Source organism: Pogona vitticeps, chromosome 2, assembly GCF_051106095.1.
Source record: "Pogona vitticeps strain Pit_001003342236 chromosome 2, PviZW2.1, whole genome shotgun sequence".
NCBI lineage: Eukaryota > Metazoa > Chordata > Lepidosauria > Squamata > Agamidae > Pogona > Pogona vitticeps.
In genome coordinates this window covers 18,320,395-18,343,099 of record NC_135784.1, presented here as the reverse complement: position 1 = coordinate 18,343,099, position 22,705 = coordinate 18,320,395, and the positions used below count along the sequence as shown (strand labels likewise).

At 44.1% G+C, this 22,705-nt stretch overlaps 2 protein-coding genes across 2 annotated transcripts in view; one reads left to right on the top strand and one right to left on the bottom strand.

Moving 5' to 3' along the window:
* The first annotated feature begins 127 nt into the window (after nucleotides 1-127).
* Nucleotides 128-17,950, top strand: LOC110070215 (uncharacterized). Its single transcript, XM_078388167.1, has 5 exons — nucleotides 128-811; nucleotides 2,813-2,903; nucleotides 4,272-4,401; nucleotides 5,160-5,291; nucleotides 8,358-17,950. Exons 1-5 carry the CDS (start codon nucleotides 621-623, stop codon nucleotides 9,458-9,460), a joined length of 1,647 nt encoding a protein of 548 aa, XP_078244293.1. The 5' UTR covers nucleotides 128-620; the 3' UTR covers nucleotides 9,461-17,950.
* LOC110071158 (uncharacterized) overlaps nucleotides 14,169-22,705 on the bottom strand; it is a 21,551-nt gene continuing 13,014 nt past the window's right edge. Inside the window, exon 7 of the mRNA XM_072988259.2 lies at nucleotides 14,169-20,807. Within this exon, the coding sequence (XP_072844360.2) occupies nucleotides 18,469-20,807 (2,339 nt within the window). The 3' untranslated portion in view covers nucleotides 14,169-18,468. The remainder of the gene's footprint in view (nucleotides 20,808-22,705) is intronic.

The following is a 22,705-nucleotide window of genomic DNA, read 5'->3' as shown; positions in this document are numbered from 1 at the left end:
ATGGCAATGCCATGAGTGAATAATCTCCAAAATGTTCTGCTCTCAACAACCCTGCTCAGTTCTTGTAAACTCAAGCCTTGTGGCTTCCTTTAGAGAGTCAGTCCATCTTGTATTCGGTCTTCCTCTTTTCCTGCTGTATTCCAATTTTCTGCTTTCTCAGGATGTGCCCAAAGTAAGACAGACTCAGTTTCAACATTTTCCCCTCCAGGCTGGATTTGATCTGAGCCCCACTTGTTTGTCTTTCTGGCAGTCTAAAGTATCTGCAAAGCTCTTCTCCAGCACATTTTCCCCTGTCCGCTTTCTATACTGCCCTGCTTTCACTTAATGGAAATATGATTGTGTGGATTATCATTATCTTGATGCCCAGAGATAACATCCTTCCATTTGATGGTCTTTTTAAAAGTTCCTTTCTTGCTGTCTTTCCTAGTCTCAAACTTCTTTTGATTTTTCTGCTACAATCTCCCTTTGGATGCATGATTTAATTAAGGTATACAAAAAATTATTTCAGTGTCTTCATTGTCAACGTTAAAGTTCTTCTGTAATCAGGCTTTTCCTGGGGAATTCTGGGAGTTGTAGTCTTCAAAAAACAAAGCTGCCTTGCCCAGGTTCCTATAGCCTATATGGGTACCATCCCATCCCTGCCTGCATACATAGGAAGAGCCTGCACTACGTTTCCCAGAAGGCCTTGCTTCACAGAGGAAAGAGAAGGAGAGCCCAGGAAAACTACAACTCCCAGCAGTGCTTGGTTTTCTGGCCACCAGGCTGACTCCTGGTGTAAGCAGGGTCTGAAACACAAAGGGACATCTACTGGGCAAGTATTTGGTTTTCTTCCCAGTGGAGGAAACCGAGGTGGGGTGGTGATGGTATTAAAGGGTTACAGCTCGTTTGGGGAGTGATCAGAGGTCTGGAGATGCGTATAAATTGAAGGCTTAGCCAAAGCCAGATGGAAGGGACTATTTTGTTACGGTTGCCAACATCACTTGCTCCTATGCTTTGGACAACAGGGTGCTGATGGCTTGTTCTTTTTTTAAAAAAACGTATTTATTGCAATTTGATTATGATTCTTTCCTTGCTGTAAAAAACTTGCCTCCCGATTTCCAAAAAATGACCCAAGGAGCTGCTTTTGGAAAGTGCAAGAGGAACATCAGGCATTCGTCTTTTTTTTCCTGGTCAGTTGGCAACTTTTTCCTGGCCTGTATAGGCAAAAGGGCAAAATTCTCTCTAAACTGGGCTGCGTTCAGACTGTCCCATTTTATCAGAAATGTCTTACTGTAAAGCAAAGAAAACTTACCTGGGTTCCTCTGGGGTTGAAAGACAGTAAATCTATTTTTAGGCTTTAGGGTCCTAAAATACCCTTTAAAAAAAAAGAGGAGAGGAAGCATAGAAAATTTATTTAATGATGCAAATGCGGGAGTCAGAGATACCTTTATAGACCTGCTCCTGAATTTGTACGTGTAAAGATCATGTGTCTCGCTTTTATTTCATTGGAACTCTTTGGTGATAGAAGTGAATGGGTGAAAGGGAGGCACATTTTATTCATCTTATTTATTTGTTAAATTTAAATTTTGAATTTCCAGTTCCCAGAGAAGGAGAAAGAAAGAGACCGAGAAGGGACCAATGTACTAATGTTTATTTTTAGATTAATAGTGCCTTCTCAGTATAGAGCAGTTGACAATAACCAAAAGCCATTGTGTGTTATTAAAACCCCGATCAAACGGTGTATAACAATGTGAAATAAAAACAGAGTGTAGAATAGTTCTAAAGCAATCCAAAAACGGAGTGGATTTTTTAAAAAAAGTCTTTAGTGTTCCACCAGGCCAGCCCTCCCATTAGGCTGAGTGAGGCTGCCGTAAATGGTGATTTAATATAGCAGTAAGATGTAAAGAACTGGCGGAATATTAGGTCTCTGGCTGCGGTGCCAGAGGCTGGGAGTTCGATTCCCCCCACTGGACCTCCTGGGAAAACAGCCAGCCTGGGTAGCCTTGGGCCAGCTGCACAATCTCAGAAATATCCCCAAAAAAAGCGGATGGGGGAACTACTTCCGAGTATTGTCTTCCTGAAAAGGGTTGCCGTAAGTCAGATTTGACCAGACAGTACATGAGGAGGATGTGAAGGGATGGTGAAAGATGCTTGTGGGATTTCCTGCATCCCGAACGAAAATAATATGACTGTTTTTGGCAGAGGGGGCATGTTGAACCTTAACTTCAGTGAGGATGATGGGAGTCGTAATCCAACCCATGAAGAGGCTGCTCCTTTGGGAAATGCCGGACGATACCGTTCGGTCGTCAACTCGCGAAAATCTTAAACCAGCCATTGTTTCCGAGACATGGCGAAAAGGGTGTGTTGTCCTGTGTATTAGCTTAGACCTTGGGAGATCCAGGTGCAAATCTTCACCTGAACGTAAAACTGACTAGGTGGCCTGCAACCAGATTCACTCTTATTTTATTTATTTATTAAATTTATACCCCGCCCCTCTAGACCATGTCTACTCGGGGTGGCTTACAATATAAAATAAATCAATATAAAATACATACAGTATAATCATAAAAATACAATTGCAATATTAATTAAGACAATTAATTTAAGAAAGGATTACCAAGATGGGATAGAATAAGAAAAGAAGAGATAAAAAGACTTAGCTGACTGGAGGGAAGGCCTGCTTAAATAGCCAAGTTTTTAACTGGCTTTTAAAAACACCCAGCGAGGGTGCCAGCCGAATTTCTGTTGGAAGGGCTGTGGGGGGGCTATAACTATAATATAGTTATAATTATAGTTTCTTGTTTCTAATATTTCTTCTTGACTTTTTTTTTAGCCCCAGAGAGGGCACAATGGCGTTTCCACCCAAGTCTACCTCGTCCCCTCGTTCCAGGGGGAAGGGAGGAGCTTCATGGGAACCAGCAGAGGTACGAAATTCTCGTGGAACTCCTGGTGATCTGGGTAAAGAGAGTCGCCCACCTGCCCTGCGGGGTAGGCCGACCCGGCCATCTTCTTTTGTACTTTGGGCTTCTGCTGAGGCTCAGCTCCCCAGCCCAGCCTCAACCCCCTTGGAAGGGAAACGTTTCTCCGATTGAAGACGGCGTTACTTTAATTCAGACGTGTTGGGGGCGTGGCATTCTAACAGTGGGCGGGGCCACAGGCCAAGTGGGTGGAGTTCCCAAAGTGGAAGGGGCCACCACCGAGTAGATAGCGTTTCCAAAGTGGGCAGGGCTTTGAAAGGTGGGACCTGTGGACCTTGAGCCCAGTGTTTGAAAAAAGTAACTTTTTTCTAGAGGACAGGTCCCAGAACCCCCCCTAGCCAGCAGGACTTGTGATATTTTAACATAGTGGAAAGTGACCCGAATAAGTGACAAATATAATATGGCATCCAGGATTATTCAAACCTGGCATGCTCCAAAGAGACAGAAGTAATGGGAGTTGTAGTCCAGTCCTATGGTGGGTGTCAGCTCGGGGACAACTACTACTGACCTTGAACCACTCACTGTCGCCTTCCTCACAGAGGACAGACATGGGGAATAGAAGAGTCATCCCTATCTTGAATTAATTGAGGGGACGGTAAAAGCCATATAGAATAATGAATGAATCAGTTATTGTTTTCATCCCTTGTAGACCTGATGGAGAAATCTGGCACCTTGGGAGACTTAATTCATTAACTACTTAAGGTCTAAATCTTGAAATCTTCTGTTGAAGCGGCCCGATGCAGGCTGTGGGTGATGGGTGGTGTAGTCCAACACATCGAGGGGCCGTGAGGTTATAGGAAGCTGGCCTAGTCTGAGACAGGAGAGAGTAGTTTAGAGGTGAACTTTACATTACAGATAGCCCACCACTGGAAGAGAAAATTCCTTAACCGCTGAAAGCATCTGACGGCCAGCAATGGAGCTGTTCTGACTTCCTGTCGTTTGCATATCAGCTTCCCTTGTTTTGTGGCTGGTCTCCAAGAGCTGAACACGGCTTCATTTGCAAGTCTGATTTTTCGGTCTTGGAAACCTGCCTAAATCGCCTATATCTGGAACATTAATATGATTTCAACTTCAGCAGTGGTTGTGACATACAATTTATATATATATTTTAATTGTATTTTAAATGTTGAATTTTTATTGTATTTTAAATGTTGTAAGTCACCCAGAGGCCTTTGGGTAGTGTGGGCGGCATATAAATTAAATAAATAAATAAATACCCTTGGGCCCCCAGGAAAGCAGATGTCCATCCGTGCTGATCAAGTTTTGAGAGAGAGGGGAAATGTAAAAAAAAATGCTTTCTCTTGGTTCCTGCAGGAGCTTTTAGTGACGTTTGAAGATGTGGCCATCTATTTCACAGAAGAGCAGGCCGTCCTGCTGGACCCTGGCCAGAGAGCCCTGTACAAGGAAGTCATGCTGGAGAATTTTGGAAACGTGGCCTCACTGGGTAGGTCGATCAGGAGCCAGATTTCAGAAAAATGCTGTGCAGTCTCTTTTAGATTTATGTGACAGTCGCTCCTCTGTTGAAAGGAGATTCCAGTTTTTGTTTAGTTCTGTGAAGGTTCAAGGGCAATTATGAGGCATTAACTTTAAGAAGATCTGCCGTTCGCTTGTGTGTGCATGCTGTGTGTGATGTGGTAGGCTTTCAGAACACAACGCATGTTCGGAGAGAAACCCGCAAGGGAGCTTTGAACCCTGGCACTTGACATAGACTGGGCAGACCATGTCCCATCCATGCAGAGTAGTTCATGTGGGAGTTTTCCCTGCACACAGGAAAATTAAAATACGATTGTATTGGAGAAAATAGCAAACATTACAGTGAAGCCATGGCCGTGCAGGAAATGGTAAACAAATACAGTAGCACCCCCCTTCTCTCCAGGCAATTAGTTCCAAGAGCCCACCACGGATGCTGAAAAATGCAGATTATAGCAAATACTATTTTATGCTATATACATAGTATAGTTTCTGCCTCCATATAGTGGTCACTTCTCATAACTTCACCTTTAGAAATAAATGTTTCGAATTTTTTCTTTTAAAATTTTTATTATTTTCAGACCATGGATAAGTGAATCAGCAGATACCGGTTCAGCGGATAAGAGGGTCCTTCCGTAGACATAGGAAGTCCAAGAAAACTGTGTGTTTGTCTGAAACATGTCAAAGGCAACTGTCGCCATGAGCTTTCCTTGTTCTCGCTTCCTTTTCTAGAAGGACCGCCGCTTCTCAAGCCAGACCTCGTCTCCCGGCTAGAACGAGGGGAAGACCTGTGGGTGGCTGGTTCTCAGTGCTCAGAGAAGTCCGCCCCCTCCATTGGGCTTATGGGGGAAAAGAAGGATGATGGTAAGGCAATGGACTGTCACCCATTCCCCCCCCCCAAAAAAATTAGCGATTGTCTAAAACTGTGTAATGCTGGAAAAGGTGGGAGGCACCAGGAGAAGAGGAAGACCGAATACAAGATGGATTGACTCTCTAAAGGAAACCACAACCCTAAGTCTGCAAATGCCAAGCAAGGCTGTTGACGACAGGACATTTTGGAGGTTGCTCCTTCAAGGAAAGGGTGGCCCTAAGTTGCAGGCGAATTGGCACAAAACAACAACAACATTTCATGACAATAAGTGTAATTTATTGAAGAATAACTTTTAATGAACTTTAAGAACTTTTCACTCTAATTTACTTACAAAGGTTGCTTTCGAGAAACAGTTTTAAAGGTCTTTGGGTATGAACTGAAATGGAACCCTCTTCAAATAAACAAGGTCCAAAACCTCTTGGGGGGGCGGAATTGTGGAGAAATAGCCGGTATGTTATGTTTCTGCCTCAGATAAACGCTGACAGGAGGTAAGGAGTTGATCTGGAAGGTTTCGGACAATTATTGTTTTATCTTATGTTGGAAGCCTCCTAGAGTGGACTGGTAGTCCAGATAGGTGGAGTATAAATCAAATAAATAAATAAATAAATAAATAAATAAATAAATAAATAAATAAATAAATAAATAAATAAATAAATAATCTAGTACGGGATCTACACCACCCAAGTCACCGTTGACCAATAGTGACCCCATGAATGAGTGATCTCCACTGCCCTGCTCAGCTCTTGCCACCTCAAGCTTGTGCCTTCCTTGAGGGAGTCAATCCATCTTGTATTGGGTATTCCTCTTTTCCTGCTGCCATCCACCTTTCTGGTCTTTTCCAGAAAATCCTGCCTTCTCAGGATGGGCCCAAAGGAGGGCAGCCTCAGTTTCAACATGTTTACCTTGACAGAGAGTTCATGCTTAATTTGATCTAGGACCCACTTGTTTGTCTTTCCGGCAGTCGAGGGTATCTTATTTATTTATTTATTTATTTATTTATTTATTTATTTATTTATTTATTTATTTTATTTTATTTTATTTTATTTTATTTTATTTTATTTTATTTTATTTTATTTTATTTTTTTTATTTATTTATTTATTTATTTATTTATTTATTTATTTATTTATTTATTTATTTATTTGATTTATTTATTTGATTTATTTATTTGATTTATTTGATTTATATCCCGCCCATCTGGGCGGCTAACAAACATGTATACAATTAAAATAATATAAATCCATTGACATCGTTACCCACAGAACATTCCAAAAGATAATAAATGATAGATAGCCAAGAGAAAGAAAATTAAATTAAATGCTGGCAGGAGGGAAGGCCTGGATGTAAAGCCATGTTTTTAGTTGAGTTTTAAATGTACCCAGCGTAGGGGCTGCGCGAATCTCAGGAAAGAGATTGTTCCAAAGGCAAGGAGCCGCCACCGAGAAGGCCCGGTTTCGAGTCTTTTCCCTCCGGGCCTCCCTCGGCGTCAGGCTCCTCAGCCTCACTTCCTGGCTCACACGGGTGGTCTGGGTAGATCTTGGTGGGAGCAGGCGTTCCGCCAAGTATTGAGGTCCCAAACCCTTTAGGGCCTTGTAAGTGAGCGTTAAAACTTCTTCAAAGCTCCACATTTCAAACAACTTGATTTTAAAGACAAGAGTGTGGATGACCTTAATCTTGGTCTCCAGTGTCACCTCCTTACTCTTGCAGAATTACCCACATAGGTTGGGATTCAAAGGTGTTTCCCAAGGTAAAACCTCGGTGGTGGCACCAGCTCCCCGGGGTATGACACTCTGCACGCACTTCAGAAGCAGTTAAAAACACTAATTTTCAGGGAGGCCTTTCACACCGACCCCTCACCTCCTGGTCCACTTCAGTCTGAGAACTGATTTGGCTTTTAGATGTTGAGATCATGCATGCAGGATGAGAACCTGGCCACTAAGGGTATTTTTTAAAAACATGTGACACCCTCTCTCTCTCTCAGTTGTATGCAAGCACACATATGGAAACAAATGCACAAGCAGAAAAAGTTGTAGGGAATTGAAACACTGTCCTCAATGTTGAAGGAAATCAGAAGCCTTTCTGTGGTTTTGTGCCAGCATCACACGATCAGTGTAAATTTCAGAGGTGGATTGCCACAAGATCAGAAGGTAGCGTAGGCCTTTACTCGGCTGCGCCAAGTCACACAGCTCTTTGTACTAAAGCAAACGCTTGCGCTCACTGCTGAATTTAGAGCAAGTCTCCATGAGATGCCAGTGGAATCTGGAGCAGGGTTTACAGCTATTCCCATGACAGCAACGCATGACTCTGGAAGACCACGGGTGTGACACGTGGGTTAAAAATGTGGGAAATGCTACAGGATTGGGACAGACTGATTTGCATTTCGTCACACAAAAGGAAATGTGAATCAGCCTGGAGTGTTCCCCTCCTTCAATCCGTAGCTTTTGCCCCCACTTTTTTAACCATCCAGTCATGCAGAAAAGCATGATGCTTCTTTCTCCACCATTCCCCTCCAGGGAGAATATGTATTGTCTTTTTGTTTGTTTGTTTTTTTCTTTTTCTAAACACCTCAGTACAGTGCTGTTGAGTTAGGGCAGCTAGAGAAGGAAGGAAGGAAGGAAGGAAGGAAGGAAGGAAGGAAGGAAGGAAGGAAGGAAGGAAGGAAACTAGATGAGAACATTGGCTAAAAAGCCTTGTTTACAACTTGTTAAGTAGTTCTGTAGCTGCACCTCCTATAGGGCTACAGAAGATCTGTGTTAAAAAGCTTCAAACAAGGCTGTGTAACCAATTTTCTCCTTTCCCTGTGTGGCAAGTTAATTCAGACAGACCCAGGGAAACCCGAATTCCTTGGTATGATTTCACAAGGAGCAAATTCACTTTTTTTTTGGCTATGTTGTCCGTACCCTGATATGTCCTTATCCGCTGTATGAAAATTAAATGCAAAGCTGATTTAGAAGATCTCGTCTGCCGACCCCATTCTTTTTCTCATTATCTGCTTTTAAAAAGGGTTTTATCTCGGAGACCCCAGTGGATCTCATCTCTGCGTGCACTTTCTCCTTTGCAGGTGAATGTACAAAGAACGGCTTATGGTTGGGGCATGGTCGGTGTTTCACACGAAAAGCATCTCTCACTCAACACCAGAGAATCCGCTTGGGAGGAGATGCTTCCAGCTGCTCAGAGCGTGAGAAATGTTCTTCTCAACCAGCAGAACTTGCGAACCGTCGGCGGGCCCACATGGAAGAGAGGCTGTATCAGTGTCAGGCGTGTGGGAAAAGTTTTGCTTACCATTCCAAACTCATTGTGCATCAGCGAGCGCACACAGGAGAAAAACCCTACAAGTGCCGGGAGTGTGAGAAATGTTTTGCGTACAAGTCCTGCCTGATCAATCACCAGAGAATCCATACGGGAGAGAAACCCTATCATTGCCCAGAGTGCGGGAAACGTTTCGCTCAACAGTCTGCTTTCGTCATTCATCAGAGACTCCACACGGGAGAGAAACCCTATCGTTGCCCCGACTGTGGGAAAAGTTTTGCTCAACAGTCCGCTTTCGTCATCCATCAGAGAATCCACACGGGGGAGAAGCCCTACAAATGCACAGAGTGTTGGAAATGCTTTCCTCAGCTTTCCGATCTTCTTAACCATCGTAGGGTTCACACAGGAGAGAAACCCTACACTTGTTTGGAATGTGGGAAATCTTTTGCACAGTGCTCCGCGTTGGTGATACACCACAGGGTACATATCGGAGAGAAACCCTATACGTGCGTAGAGTGCGGGAAAGGTTTTCCGCAGCAGTCCGAGCTTGCGAAACACCAGAGAATCCACACAGGAGAGAAACCGTACATATGCTTGGAGTGTGGAAAACGTTTCCTTCAGCAGTCGCATCTGAGCGGACACCAGAGAATCCACTCAGGGGAGAAACCTTACAGCTGCGGGGAATGTGAGAAACGTTTTTCCGATAAATCAAACCTTCTCAGTCACCAAAGAACCCACACGGGAGAGAAGCCCTACAATTGCCCAGAGTGTGGGAAGCGTTTTGGCCAGAAATCACATCTGGTGAGGCACCAGAGAGTCCATACGGGAGAGAAACCATACAGTTGTTTGCAGTGTGGAAAACGTTTTACTCAAAAACCAAATCTCTTGATGCATCAGAGAGTGCATTTGGGGTAAAACCTTGCTTGTGACAGAATGCACTTAATATTTAAAGTAGAGGGTTCCTTCCCCTCAGTGTTTGCCAATTAATCCCTTTTGATTTGGATGCTTCTGCTAATTAAGTTTCCACTTGGCTCTCCAAACGTAACAAAAACAAAAGGCTATCATGTGAAAGGCTGGACTGGATGAACCCCAAGCCGGAATTAAGATTTCCAGAAGAAATATCAACAACCTCAGATATGCAAATGATCCCGCTCTGATGGCAGAAAGGGAGGAGGAATTAAAGAACCTCTTAATGAGGGTGAAAGAGGAGAGTACGAAAAAATGGTCTGAAGCTCAACATCCAAAAAACTAAGATCATGGCCACTGGTCCCATCACCTCCCGGCAAATAGAAGAGGAAGATATGAAGGCAGTGACAGATTTTACTTTCTTGGGCTCCATGATTACTGCAGATGGTGACAGCAGCCACGAAATTAAAAGACCCCTGCTTCTTGGGAGGAAAGCAATGACAAACCTAGACAAAGGTCCACATAGTCAAAGCTATGATAAGATAAGAACACCCAGTGGGGGGAATCAAACTCCCAACCTCTGGCTCCACAGCCAGAGACCTAAGCTACTGAGCTATCCAGCAGCTCAATCACATTTGACTTGTGCTTTCCTCAGGCCACACAGAGATTGCCCTTTATTAAAGTTGACGGTGCCCTGTTTGAATCACTGTGGTCTGCATGCTAATGGCACCCGACTCTCTTTCTCCTTCCTGTCTGATTCCAAGGAAGCTCTTCTGCACTTGGAGCAGTGTCTGTTGTAAGGGAAGGACCGGATCAGGGCTAGGTAAAAGGTACAGTGGGGTCTTGACTTGAGAACTTAATCCGTATTGGAAGGCGGTTCTCAAGTCAAAATGTTCTCAAGTCAAATCTGCATTTCCCATAGGAATGCATTGAAAACCATTTGATCCGTATGTGCTCCTTTCCGTCCATAGAAACTAATGGGAAGCTGCTATTCCGCCTTTGACCACTAGAGGGGGATATTTTGTTTTTTTTCTTAGGTCAAGAAAGGTTCAGGGAAGGCAGGGAAAAGACAGTCCAGGCAGGACAGTACCAGGCAGTCCGAAGACTGTCTCCCAATCCACTCTCTAAACGCTGGGAGGAGAGAGGAAGCAGACAGGCACCCTTTTCACTGGCCAACAGTTAACTGAACACTTTCCCTGCCTCCCACGTGGTTTTTTTCCAGTTCTTAACTCAAATCTAAGTACTTAAGTCAAGTCAATATTTTCCTATGAGAGTGGTTCTTAAGTCAAAATGTTCTTAACTCGAGCCGTTCTTAAGTCAAGACCCCACTGTAAAGGTTGAAACTTGATCCAGACAATATGGAAGTGCTCCTGGTCCATCACAGGGCAAATCAGGAGATAGGGGTTCAGCCCATACTGAAAGGGATTGCATGCCTCCTCAAACGTCTGGTCCACAGTTTGGGTGTGTTCCTGAACTCGGGACCTGAGCTTCGATGCATACATTTCGGCAGTGGCCGGGTATGCATTGACACAAAGCTGGTGCACCACCTGCGCCTGTTCCTTGTCTGAGCTGGCCACACATTCTTTAGTTACGTCCTGCTGAGACTACTGCAATGCGCTCTACATGGGGCTGCCCTTGAAGAGTGTTCGAAAACTCTAGCTGGTTCAAAATGCTATAGGGAAGTATATAACCTCCCTTATTAAAACAGCTTCACACTAGCAGCCGGTCTGTTTCCGGTCCCAATTCAAAGTATTGGTTCTCTTGCCCATAAAGCCCTGTATATCCAAGGTCCAGGTTCTTCGAAGAATTGCATCACCAGAATATGAGTCTTCCTGGAGTCCCTTCTGCTTTTAGGCCATAAGAGTGCTTGTTTATTAATTTTCAATGTTTAAAATGTTTTTTTTTAATGGTTTTTAATTTTGATTTTTTAAAAAAAATCTTTATATATGTAATCGTCTTTTTTTAAAGCGAGATTTATATTGTATTTTCAAAACAGTTGTTTGTTACATAGTTTTAGTGGTTGTGAGTTGCCTTGAGTCTCCTACGGGGGGGGGGGAAATGTAAATAAACAAACAATACATTCATACCTCCGTTAGCTGTCTGAATTAATCTGACCAGAAACTGCAATATTTTCCCAAAGTCTGGTGTTCAGAGGCTTTAGGCACTTTTGCCTTTCAGTCCATCTACAGTATGTCTACAAAAACAAACTGTTATTCATTAAGGCTACTTTAAGGCCGAACACCTGTACTTGAAGATAAAGGACCACGTTGTGATAGAAGTATATTTAACTACCTAGGAGCCAGAATACTGTTGTGTATTTCTGCCGCTGTGACACCAGCAGCATAACTTTCAACTGTGAACGGCTACAAATTAAGAAGGGAAAGATACTGGGAAAGGTGGGGGGCAGCAGGAAATGAGGAAGACTCAATACGAGAGGGACGGACTTCCTAAATGAAACCACAACAAGGCTTGAGTCTGCAAGAGCTGAGCAGGGTTGTTGAAGAGGGGACATTTTCGAGGTCACTCATTCATAGGGTCCGTATAAATCAGAGGCAGCTTTATAGCACCTAAGAACAGAAAGAGGAGGCATTTCCTGTCCTCACCATGTCATGTAAAAGGTATGCGATAGGAAATTATCCTACATTTTGCCACTGAAAACTAAGCTTTATATGGGCAGGTGTTATGGACAGTGGGACGATAGATCCCAGATTTTAAAGCCCTTTCTGAATCCTTCTAACTCTCCTAATGCTTGATTGCCTTTTATCATTTCCCAAGCTAGTAGGATTACTGTTACAGTTTTTTTAATTTTTAGTGGATGTGCAGGGATTTACAGAGCGGAATAGCTTCAAGCTTCCCAGATTAGTCTACCCCTTTTTTCTCATTAACTGGCACTTACAGTCTTTAGTAACTCCCTCCGAGGAATTAGTAAGCAAAATAATTCATTGTATTCTCAAAGGCTTTCACGGCCAGGATCTGATGGTTGTTGTGGGTTTTTCGGGTTCTTTGGCCGTGTTCTGAAGATTGTTCAAGCATGGACAGAGTTCCTACTCCAGTCCTCTGAAGATGCCGGCCAGAGAGACTAGCGAAACGTCAGGAAGAACAACCTTCAGAACATGGCCAAAGAACCCGAAAACCCCACAACAACCAAAAGAATTCATTACTTACCATTGAACAAATTGAACAGCAAACTGACGAATGTGACTGCTTTCAGCAAAAGACTTCAACAGATGACTTCCAACACACAAAAGAGAGGTAAAGGGACACCGAGCAGAGAGGCGGAGCTCTCTGAATTCAGAGGCAGGGAGCACAGGTTTCATTTAAGTGACATGGACAAGGAACTAAGTCCAAATTTTGGTTGGTTATGCTTAGGTCCCTTGGAAGAAAAATGCCATAAATCCATCCATTGGGTTCAGTACCCATTGCTTGGCAAAATACATTGTTTTTCTTTGCTGAAACATGGAGCCCTCTCCCAGTTATCTTGGAGGTAGTCTCTGTAATAGCTGGCCGTATAGCTCAGTGGCTAAGAGATCTGGTTGGGAGTTCAATTCCCCACTCTGTGCTGGCTTGGGAGAAGAGCCAGCCTGGGTGGCCTTGGGCCAGCGACACAACAGTCCCGAGGCTCACCCCAGAAGCAGGGAAGGGGAAACCCCTTCTGGATATCCTTCTGGCCTGTCTCTCTTGGATGTGACTCGGAGTTCCTGTTTGATGATGGCTTTGGTCCTCCTTGCTGGACCCCTGAGAGTGGTGCTGGGGCGGGGACCTCTAGCTGTTGGCCTGGGGTTTCCCTCAGGGATCAGTTTTGTCCCCTATGTTATCTAACATCTACATCAAACCCCTGAGAGAGGCTGTCCGGAGTTTGGGGGGGGGGTCAGCATCACCAGTACACCGATGAAAACTAATTCCTTGCCACCTAAATCCGAGGAAGCTGTTTCGACTCTAGATCCGTGTCTGGTGTCAGTCATGGACTGGATGAGGGTGAATAAACGGCCGCTTAATCCTGACAAGACCGAGGTGCTCCCAGTCAGTGGAAAGGCAGATCAAGGAATAGGGGACGCAGCCTATGCTGGATGACGTTTACACTCTCTGAAAGCACAGGTGCACCAGCGGGCAAAGACTCCTGGATCCGTCCCTGAGCTGGGGTGCCCAGATTTCAGGGGTGCCCAGGAGTGCCTTTGCACGGTTAAAATTCGTGTGCTAGCTGTGCTGTTTCTTGGGGGGGGGGGGTCTGATTCAGCCACTGTGACACTGGCCTAAGTTACATCTCGACTAGATGACACGCAGAGACGGGCTCAAGCGACAGCGAGTCAGATTTCGCCTAAATATCAGAGAAAAACTTCTTAACTGTTAGAGCAGTACGACAAGGGAATCAGTGACCTCAGGAGGGGACGAGCCCTCCGACACTGGAGGCCTTCAAGAGAAAACCGGGCCACCCTCTGTCAGATCCGGTTTGATTTGATTCCTGCCTTGAACAGGGAGGGCTGGGCTCCAGGGCCTTATAGACCCCATTTAAACTCCATTATTCTATGATTTTTTAAAAAAATCTTCAGGAGTCCCCCATCAACCGATCTGACTTAGCGACCTTAATTCTTTCATCACGAGGGAGAGAACGAAAGACGCACCAGTTGCTTCCGCCCTTTTTTTTCGCACCCAAAGTAGGAACAAATTTTGACCAGAACCGATGGGGTTAGAGAGAGATGAGGCAGGGAGGACCCAGAAATATTTTCATTTGTTTATTTCTTAAGAGGATTTTCTAAAATACTGCCCTTCAAAGCATGGCTTAAGCATGGTTTACATTTTTGAAAAATTAAAAAAAAATCCACACACGTTCAACTATAAATACAACATAGCACACAAAAAAGGTTAACAAGGCCATATGGGTGAGATTCCTCCCGTTCCAATTTGAAACAAGGGTACAGTATTTTATGCATCTCTAAGTACTGTACAACGATGGCCAACATACCTAGAAACAAATGTAAATAATGAGACATGTAACATATCTGAACAACGCCAAGGGTTTGGAGGCAACAGTTGGTCTCCTTCATTGGGTTCCTATTTTCAGCAACCCTAAATCTGCCTCAGAGGGTTCAATTTTATTTATTTATTTATTTGATTTGATTTATACCCCGCCTATCTGGACTGATGGACCACTTCAATGAACCCCTGGTACAAATTTGGGGAGCCCCGGGTAAAACAAGATATTTTCTGATTATCAGATATTGCTGGATAGCTCAGTGGTTTAGGCCTCTGGCTGTGGAGCCAACAGTTGGGAGTTTGATTCCCCCACTGGGCCTCCTTTACAGGGGCCAGACTTGCTGATGTATAAGATCTAAAGAGAATTATCATTATTTGTAGTGATGACACTGGATTTTACCCATAAGCGCCCGCGGTTTAAAAATAGCAGGTTACAACACAATTGCTATTGTTAAATCAGGTGTCTACCTATTTATTTAGCTAGTTAAATCACATTTATAGCTCATTCCCATTTCCTTCAATGAGCCTGAGAGAGGATGCAGGGCCACTCTCCCGTCTTGATGCTTTCAACAATCCTGCAAGGTTTTGAGAGAAAAGGACTGGGCCAAAGATTCACTGAGGGAGCCCTGAAATTGCATGTCGTGCTAATCACTAATTCACACTATCCTCCCACAGATGGAGTATTCGGGGGGGGGGGCACGCTTGGTCATGTCTCTTTGCCAGTCTGCTTCAACACGTTGCACGCTCGAGACAAGGCCAGAACACCAAAATTCCTTGTGAAACAGTGTTGCTCGGATAAATATCCAGAGCTGAACAGAAGAAGAGTCCGGTGGGGATCCTACGGAAGCATCCTGCGTCACTACGTGGCCAGGAGGCCACAAGTAAAGCAGGAGGTCCCCAAGCGAGTGGTACGCAGAGGCCCATGAGCATTTAGTTGCTCTGATGGCAAGAGATAATATCCTTAAAATGAATGACAATAGGACCACCCTATCCACGGGATCAGTATCCACTGATTCACTGCCTGAAAATACTAAATAAAAAGCCCAAGAAATATATACAGTGGTGGCTTGCTTAATGATGTTAATTGGTTCCCAAAAAAACATCGCTATGGGAAAACATCGCTAAGCGAAACACCATTTCCCATAGGAATGCATTGAAAACCAATGGGAACGGATTACCGTCCTTAAGCGAAAATCGCCATAGGAAACATCGCTAAGCGAAACGCGGTTCTCCCATTGGAATGCATTGGAATGCATTGAAGCCTATTCAATGCATTTCAATGGTTTTGACAGTTCAATGCATTCCAATGAGGGGAAAATTCACCAACAATTACCGAAGACTGAGAACAAAGCCAAATTAAGTTTGCCAAGGTTTTACAAGGTGCACTAACGATCCCAAGCATTTTAAACAGTTTTGGAACATTTTAAGACACACTTAAAATAGCAAAAATGGACATAGCTAAGCGAAACAGGGGGACCTAAACTGTCATCGCTAAGCGAAGCAAGGTCCCGAACATCGCTATGCGAAATTTCCCCATAGGAAACATCGCTAAACGGAGCGCAAGATCGCTCCAAAAACCTCATCGCTAAGCGAATACATCGTTAAACGAGGCAATGGCTAAGCGAGGCACCACTGTATTCACATGTATTTCCAGGGTGTATTTAGCAGAACTGGCCACTAGAGGCAGCCACAGACTTTGCAATCTAGTGTTTGATACATGCACTTTTTTCGGCATCTGCGGGGGGCTGGAAACTGATCCCCCGTGGATATCGCAATCCTAGTGTATACTCTATTCTCTGCGAGTCTTTCCAAGCAACAGCAACCAAAACACAAGGTAGCCATTTTTTTGGCATGCCTCTTCCTTTCTCTCAACTATGTGCACACTGATGGATTGGCAGTCTCCAGAGATGCCTTTCAAGTTTTGTTATGTCAAATACCGTAGAAGAGAGACATTTCTCGATGATCCCCTCCGCTCCCTGCTCCTTTCGTCCTTCCACGGACCCCCAGGCTCAAATCAGTGACAGACTGATTTTATTGAAAAAAAATTATCTGCCTCTGCATGGAAAAGGGGAGAAGAAGGGAGCCATCTCTTCTGTGGGAAGCAGCTGGGACGGCCCCACTAAGCAATCAAATAGTGTCTGCCCCGTTGTCCCTGAAGCAAGGCTGAGGCATTTTCAGGGCTAAAGTGTTATGAATTCTCTCCACCTTTACTATCTCCCTCTGTCTTTAAAACATCCTTCTCTTTTTTGGGTCCCAACTGGACCCCACAACCTGAGAAGCAAAACCCAATTCAGCGAAGAGCAGCTGGGATGAGATGCTGTGCAGTGAAATATGGGAAATGTGGGGACGAGTCAGTGGCCCACCACATGTACCTCATGGCAGCACCCTGAAACACAGGGAAGACAGAGACAAACACACAGGGAAGACAGAGACAAAAACACAGGGAAGACAGAGACAAACACACAGGGAAGACAGAGACAAAAACACAGGGAAGACAGAGACAAAAACATAGGGAAGACAGAGACAAAAACACAGGGAATACACAGACAAAATAATGACCCATCAGACTCAATATTCTCTATATTGCCTATGATCTTGTATGCAACTGGCACTCCAGGACTCCCCAAGGGCTGTACCAGTCATTTCATCAAAGGGATTCACATAGCTTGCACCAATCTTGCCATTATCCTTCATGCTATCCACACAACGTTCCTCATATCCCACTCCATACAGTGCTTTTCTCTCTGATTTCCCAGTCCTCCTTCATTTGTCCGGAAAGCTTGATTTATTTTTGGCATCACGTTGTATAGGGGAAGACATTTCCATTTGATGTCAGTACTAAGAGCCTCTGATCTTTTTGTAAGAGCTCCGAAAAAAGTGTGGGGACTGTGGCAGGGAAGCTCTAGCTGAGATGTGGATTTCTTAAGGATTTTTTTTAAGGCAGTGGATTTTCAAGAAAATGTTTGTATGCAAATCCTGATAAAGTCTGTGTACTTCCGCCACAGAGAAGCCCCCAGAAAGAGGGAGTGGGAAGATTATCTTGAAGAGCCCTAACTTTGAGAAATGAAAAGAGCACATGAATCTAATGAAGTTCTGGGATTTTTTCTATTCCTTTCAGGAAAAAAACATTTAAAATTTTATCCACATACATTCTATATATTGCAAACATTTCTACTCTGAAATTGAGGAGGGTTGGATTTCATATATTTGAAGCATTTATAGGATTGACTCCCTTGTGTGACATTTCTAATAATTCACATCTTAAAACATTTCTATGCTTTTTTGATGGACAGACTCTCTGGCATTTAAATGCAATCCATTTATTACTCAAATGCATAGTCCACCCTTCGTTTTATGGTCTGAGGGCAAGTTATGCATTAATAGCTTGGTTTACAAAATTAATACGTTCTCCGGAACGTTACGTAATGCAGAAATTTCGTAAAACGAAACATGGATTGCTGTAACAACAGTGACGGCGCTACAAACCTCCAGGCGCAGGGAAATCTCCTTCGCAAACCGAAAAAAACCCCCGTAAACCTAGGCATTATTTCAAATGGATTTTCGTTTGTAAACTGGAAATTATGTAAACCGGGTACGTAAACCAAGGTACTACTGTATTTGTATCAACAAAACACTGTAGAACAGGATGAAACTACAAGCTTATTTAGGGTTATAAAACCGAGGACTCTCCAATGTATATTAAAGACCGATTTTTATGAGAAAGAATTCCACGATTCAAGCTTTTGAGAATCTGGATGGATCCTCACACATGCTATAAAGTCTTGGTTTGGAGCAAAAGCTGGGTATTCTGATGCCAATATTATGATTTTCTGAGAAAAACATTCCCCACATGCCAAGCAGTGATCAAGCCTCTCTGAGTGCATTTTCTGGTGGAAAAAGTATAAAATCAATCAATAAATGGAGCATTTCCTCTTTACAGCCTTTCCAAAGTTTGGTTAATGATATATTTCTGAAGGAAATAGGTCCTACATTCCTAACACTTATGGGGTTTCTGTCTGTTTGGTCTCTGTGGTGTACATGAAAGCTCAGTTTCCATAGAAAACATCTGCCACACTCCAAGCATTTATGGGGTTACTTTCCGAATCGGATTCTCGCTTATCTACAAAGCTAGTGTTTACAAAACAGTCGTTCCTAGGAGACATATTTCCCACACACCAGCTGTTCATCTGATTTGTGTCTTGTGTGGACTCCCCCAGGCCGACCAAGCCTTGATTTGGTGAAAAATAATGTCCCATATTCCAAGCGTTCACAGGGTCCCGTTTTATGTGGACTTTCTGGTGCGTCACGAGGCTTGACTTTTGGGAAAAACATTTGCCACACTCCAAGCACTGGTAGGGTTTCTCTCCTGTGTGGACTCTCTGGTGCACGTGGAGATAGGATTTCATAAAGAAACATTTGCCACACTCCAAACACTGGTGGGGCTTCTCTCCAGTGTGGACTCTCTGGTGTATATGGAGGTACGACTTCTCACGGAAACACTTGCCACATTCCAGGCACTGGTGGGGTTTCTCTCCTGTGTGGACCGTCTGATGCCTTCGAAGGAGCGATTTATTGGAAAACGACTTGCCACACTCCAAGCATTTGCTGGGTTCCTCTCCCGTGTGAGTCCTCCAGTGTTCATCGAGGCTGGACTTGAGAAGAAAACACTGCCCACACTCCAGGCATTTGTGGGGTCTCTCCCCCGTGTGGCGCCTCTGGTGCACGCGAAGATACGATTTATCACGAAAGCATTTGCCACACTCCAGACATTTATGGGGTTTCTCTCCTGTGTGGAGCCTCTGGTGTATATGCAGGTAGGACTTCTCGCGGAAACATTTGCCACACTCCAGGCATTTATGGGGTTTCTCTCCCGTGTGGACCCTCTGGTGTTTGCGGAGCTGTGATTTATGGGAAAAGCATTTCCCGCACTCCAAGCACTTATGGGGTTTTTCTCCCGTGTGAATACTCTGGTGTATTTCGAGGTTCTTTTTCCGAGGAAAACACTTCCCACATTCCAAGCACACATGGGGTCTCTTTTTGGGGGCGGTCTCATTGCTCCCTAGGTCTGGGGGTTGAGGAAATAGGGTCCCACTTTCCAAGCATTCAAAGGGTTTTTCTTCCAGATGGACCCGTTGATGCTTTTCAAGGTTCGATTTCTCAACAAAACATTTCCCACACTCCACGCACTTGAACATCCTCACTCCGGCATGAACACTCTGGTGCGTCACAACCGCCGAACGATGGCCAAAGCACTCTCCACACTCCCAGCACTGATAGACTTTCTGCCTCATGTGGATCCTCTGGTGTTTGTGAAGGTTTGCTAACTGTGAGAAATATTTACCACACTCCAGGCATTTGTGGGCTTTCTCTCCTGTGTGGACTTTCTGATGCCTGTTCAGGTATGGTTTCTTGAGGAAACACTTCCCGCACTCTAAGCATTTGTAGGGTTTCTCCACCGCGTGGACTTTCTGGTGTATACGAAGGTGTGCGTTCTGAGGGAAACACTTCCCGCACTCCACACATTTGTAAGGCCTTTCCCCTGTATGGGTTCTCTGGTGGATGGTAACGTGAGATTTCTCCGAAAAACACTTCCCGCATTCCAAACACTTGAATGGCTTCTCTCCTGTGTGGACCTTCTGGTGTCTGTGAAGGTGCTGTTTCTGGGAAAAACACCGTCCACACTCCACACATTTGTAGAGGCTCTTCTGCGTGTGGATCCTCTGGTGAATGACCAGTTGAGACGGTAAAGCAAAACCTTTCCCGCACTCCAGACATTTATGGGGTCTGTCCCCGTTGTGGACTACCTGGTGTCTCAGAAGCACAGATTTCTCAGTAAAACGCTTTCCACACTTGAAGCATTCATAGGGTTTCTCTCCTGTGTGGATTCTCTGGTGACGCACCAATTTGGTGCGGTGGAGAAAACATTTCCCGCACTCCAAGCACATATGGGGCCTCTCTCCTCTGTGGATGGCTCTCTGGTGGCACACGAGAGAGGCGTGCAGAGAGAAATGTTTCCCACACTCCAAACATTTATAAGGTTTCACTTTCTGATGGATGGGCCAATGAACCTGCAGCTCCGCGCTGTCAGCAAAACATTTCCCGCACTCCCAGCATTTGTATGGGTTTTCGGCCGCATGGAGCTTTTGGTGGTTCGAAAGGAACAATTTGTGAGCGAAAGTCTCTCCACACTCCAAGCATCGATGGGAGGTCTCTTCCCTGTGCTCGGTCTGACTCTCAAGTTCTGAGCTTTGACCAAAGCAGTCTCTGAATGCTGAACTTTCCGGGGACTCCTCTCCTACGTGGATTCTCTGATGCACAGCGAGAGACAGTCTGCAGGCAAAACCTTGACCACACTCTGGACATACATGTCTTTTCCTGGAGTTCCCTGCCAGAAGGAAAACAGGTAAAACAAGATTGATTATTCTAAAATTTGATGCCAGAGAAGTGATATAGAGTAAAATGAGAAGGCAGCTAGACCAACGGTTATGTAATAGTATAAGAACCCCGTATCTGTAGGGGACTGGTTCCAAGCCCCCAGTAGATGCCAAAAACTGTAGATAATAGTGAACACTATATAAGCATGGTCTCTGGTTCTCTCTAGTGGCTGAGTTTGGTAATTACAGTCGTGCCCCACTTTATGATTGCCCCGCATTACGACGAAACCACATTATGACGACGTTTTTGCGATCGCTTTTGCGATTGCAAAACAATGGTCCGAATAGGCTTTTTTCGCTTTGCGATGATCGGTTCCCTGCTTCGGGAACCAATTCTTCGCAAAACGATGATTTTCCTACAGCTGATTGGCAGTTTCAAAATGGCTGCTGGGTAAATAAAATGGCTCCCTGCTGTTTTCTGGGATGGATTCCTCGCAAGACAGCCACAGAAAATGGCCGCCCTATGGAGGATCTTCGCTGGACGGTGGGTTTTTAGCCCATTGGAATGCATTAAATGGGTTTTAATGCGTTTCAATTGTTTTTTTATTTTTGCATTACGACATTTTCGTTCTACAGCGATTTTGCTGGAACGAATTAACGTCGTACAGTGGGGTCTTGACTTGAGAACTTAATCCGTATTGGAAGGCGGTTCTCAAGTCAAAAAGTTCTCAGGTCAAATCTGCACTTCCCATAGGAATGCATTGAGAACCATTTGATCCGTATCTGCTCTTTTCCGTCCATAGAAACTAATGGGAAGCTGCTATTCTGCCTTCGACCACTAGAGGGGGATATTCTGTTTCTTTTTTTCTTAGGTCAAGAAAGGTTCAGGGAAGGCAGGGAAAATACAGTCCAGGCAGTACCAGGCAGTCTGAAGACTGTCTCCCAATCCACTCTCTAAACGCTGGGAGGAGTGAGGAAGCAGACAGGCACCCTTTTCACTGGCCAACAGTTAACTGAAAGTTCAAATTTTGCACTTTCCCTGCCTCCCACGTGGGTTTTTTTCAGTTCTTAACTCAAATCTAAGTATGTAAGTCAAGTCAATATTTTCTTATGAGAGTGGTTCTTAAGTCAAAATGTTCTTAACTCGAGCCGTTCTTAAGTCAAGACCCCACTGTAATGCGAGGCACCACTGTACATCATGGAAATACATGTCATGTTTCTGGGTTTTTTCTTTTAATTAAAAAAATATTTTCAGACCAAGTAAGTGAAATCACTGATACTGATTCCTGTGGATACAGTGGTCTGACTATATGTGGAGCTCTTAATATATAAAATATTCTTCTAAAACTTATTTTGCTAATACATAGCCAGTACTAGCTTCAGAGCTTGGAAACGATGCATTCAAGTTCATGCGTGACTGGCCAAAAATCTTATTGGCCATTTATATTTTCATGAGACATAGGATGAGTCTTGGTGGGAATTTGGTACTCATTAACAAGGTGGTGATTGCGTTCCTGCTGTAGGATCATGTGATCCTACATCACGTGATTGGGTGAAAAAACCAGAAAGAGTCACCAACGCCTTGTTAATAAGTCCTGATTTGCTACCAAGACTTCCACAATTTTCCTGCAAATCGCCGGTAAGTTTCTAGTCACCATTAAGTTTATTACTATTTTTTAAAGTCAAATGGGAGAAACTGCACAAATTTCTCTGGCACCCCATAATTGCCATTGTACCTTGTCTTCTTGGGTAAAAAGGCAAGTACAGACTTAAGTTTTTGGAATGGGGCAGTGAATAAAAGCTGTAAGAAAAAGGCTGTCAACAAAAACAAACAGTACAGTTTCTATCTTTCATTTCTGTGGATGTGATCATACAGAAATCTGTAACCAATCCTAATTACACTATGACT

Excerpts from the sequence above, each read along its gene's own strand:
- LOC110070215 (XM_078388167.1), top strand. The coding sequence starts at position 621 with ATGGGTACCATCCCATCCCTGCCTGCATACATAGGAAGAGCCTGCACT. Across the intron at positions 2,904-4,271 it reads CTTCATGGGAACCAGCAGAG|GAGCTTTTAGTGACGTTTGA; the intron begins GTACGAAATTCT and ends TGGTTCCTGCAG. Across the intron at positions 4,402-5,159 it reads TGGAAACGTGGCCTCACTGG|AAGGACCGCCGCTTCTCAAG; the intron begins GTAGGTCGATCA and ends TTCCTTTTCTAG.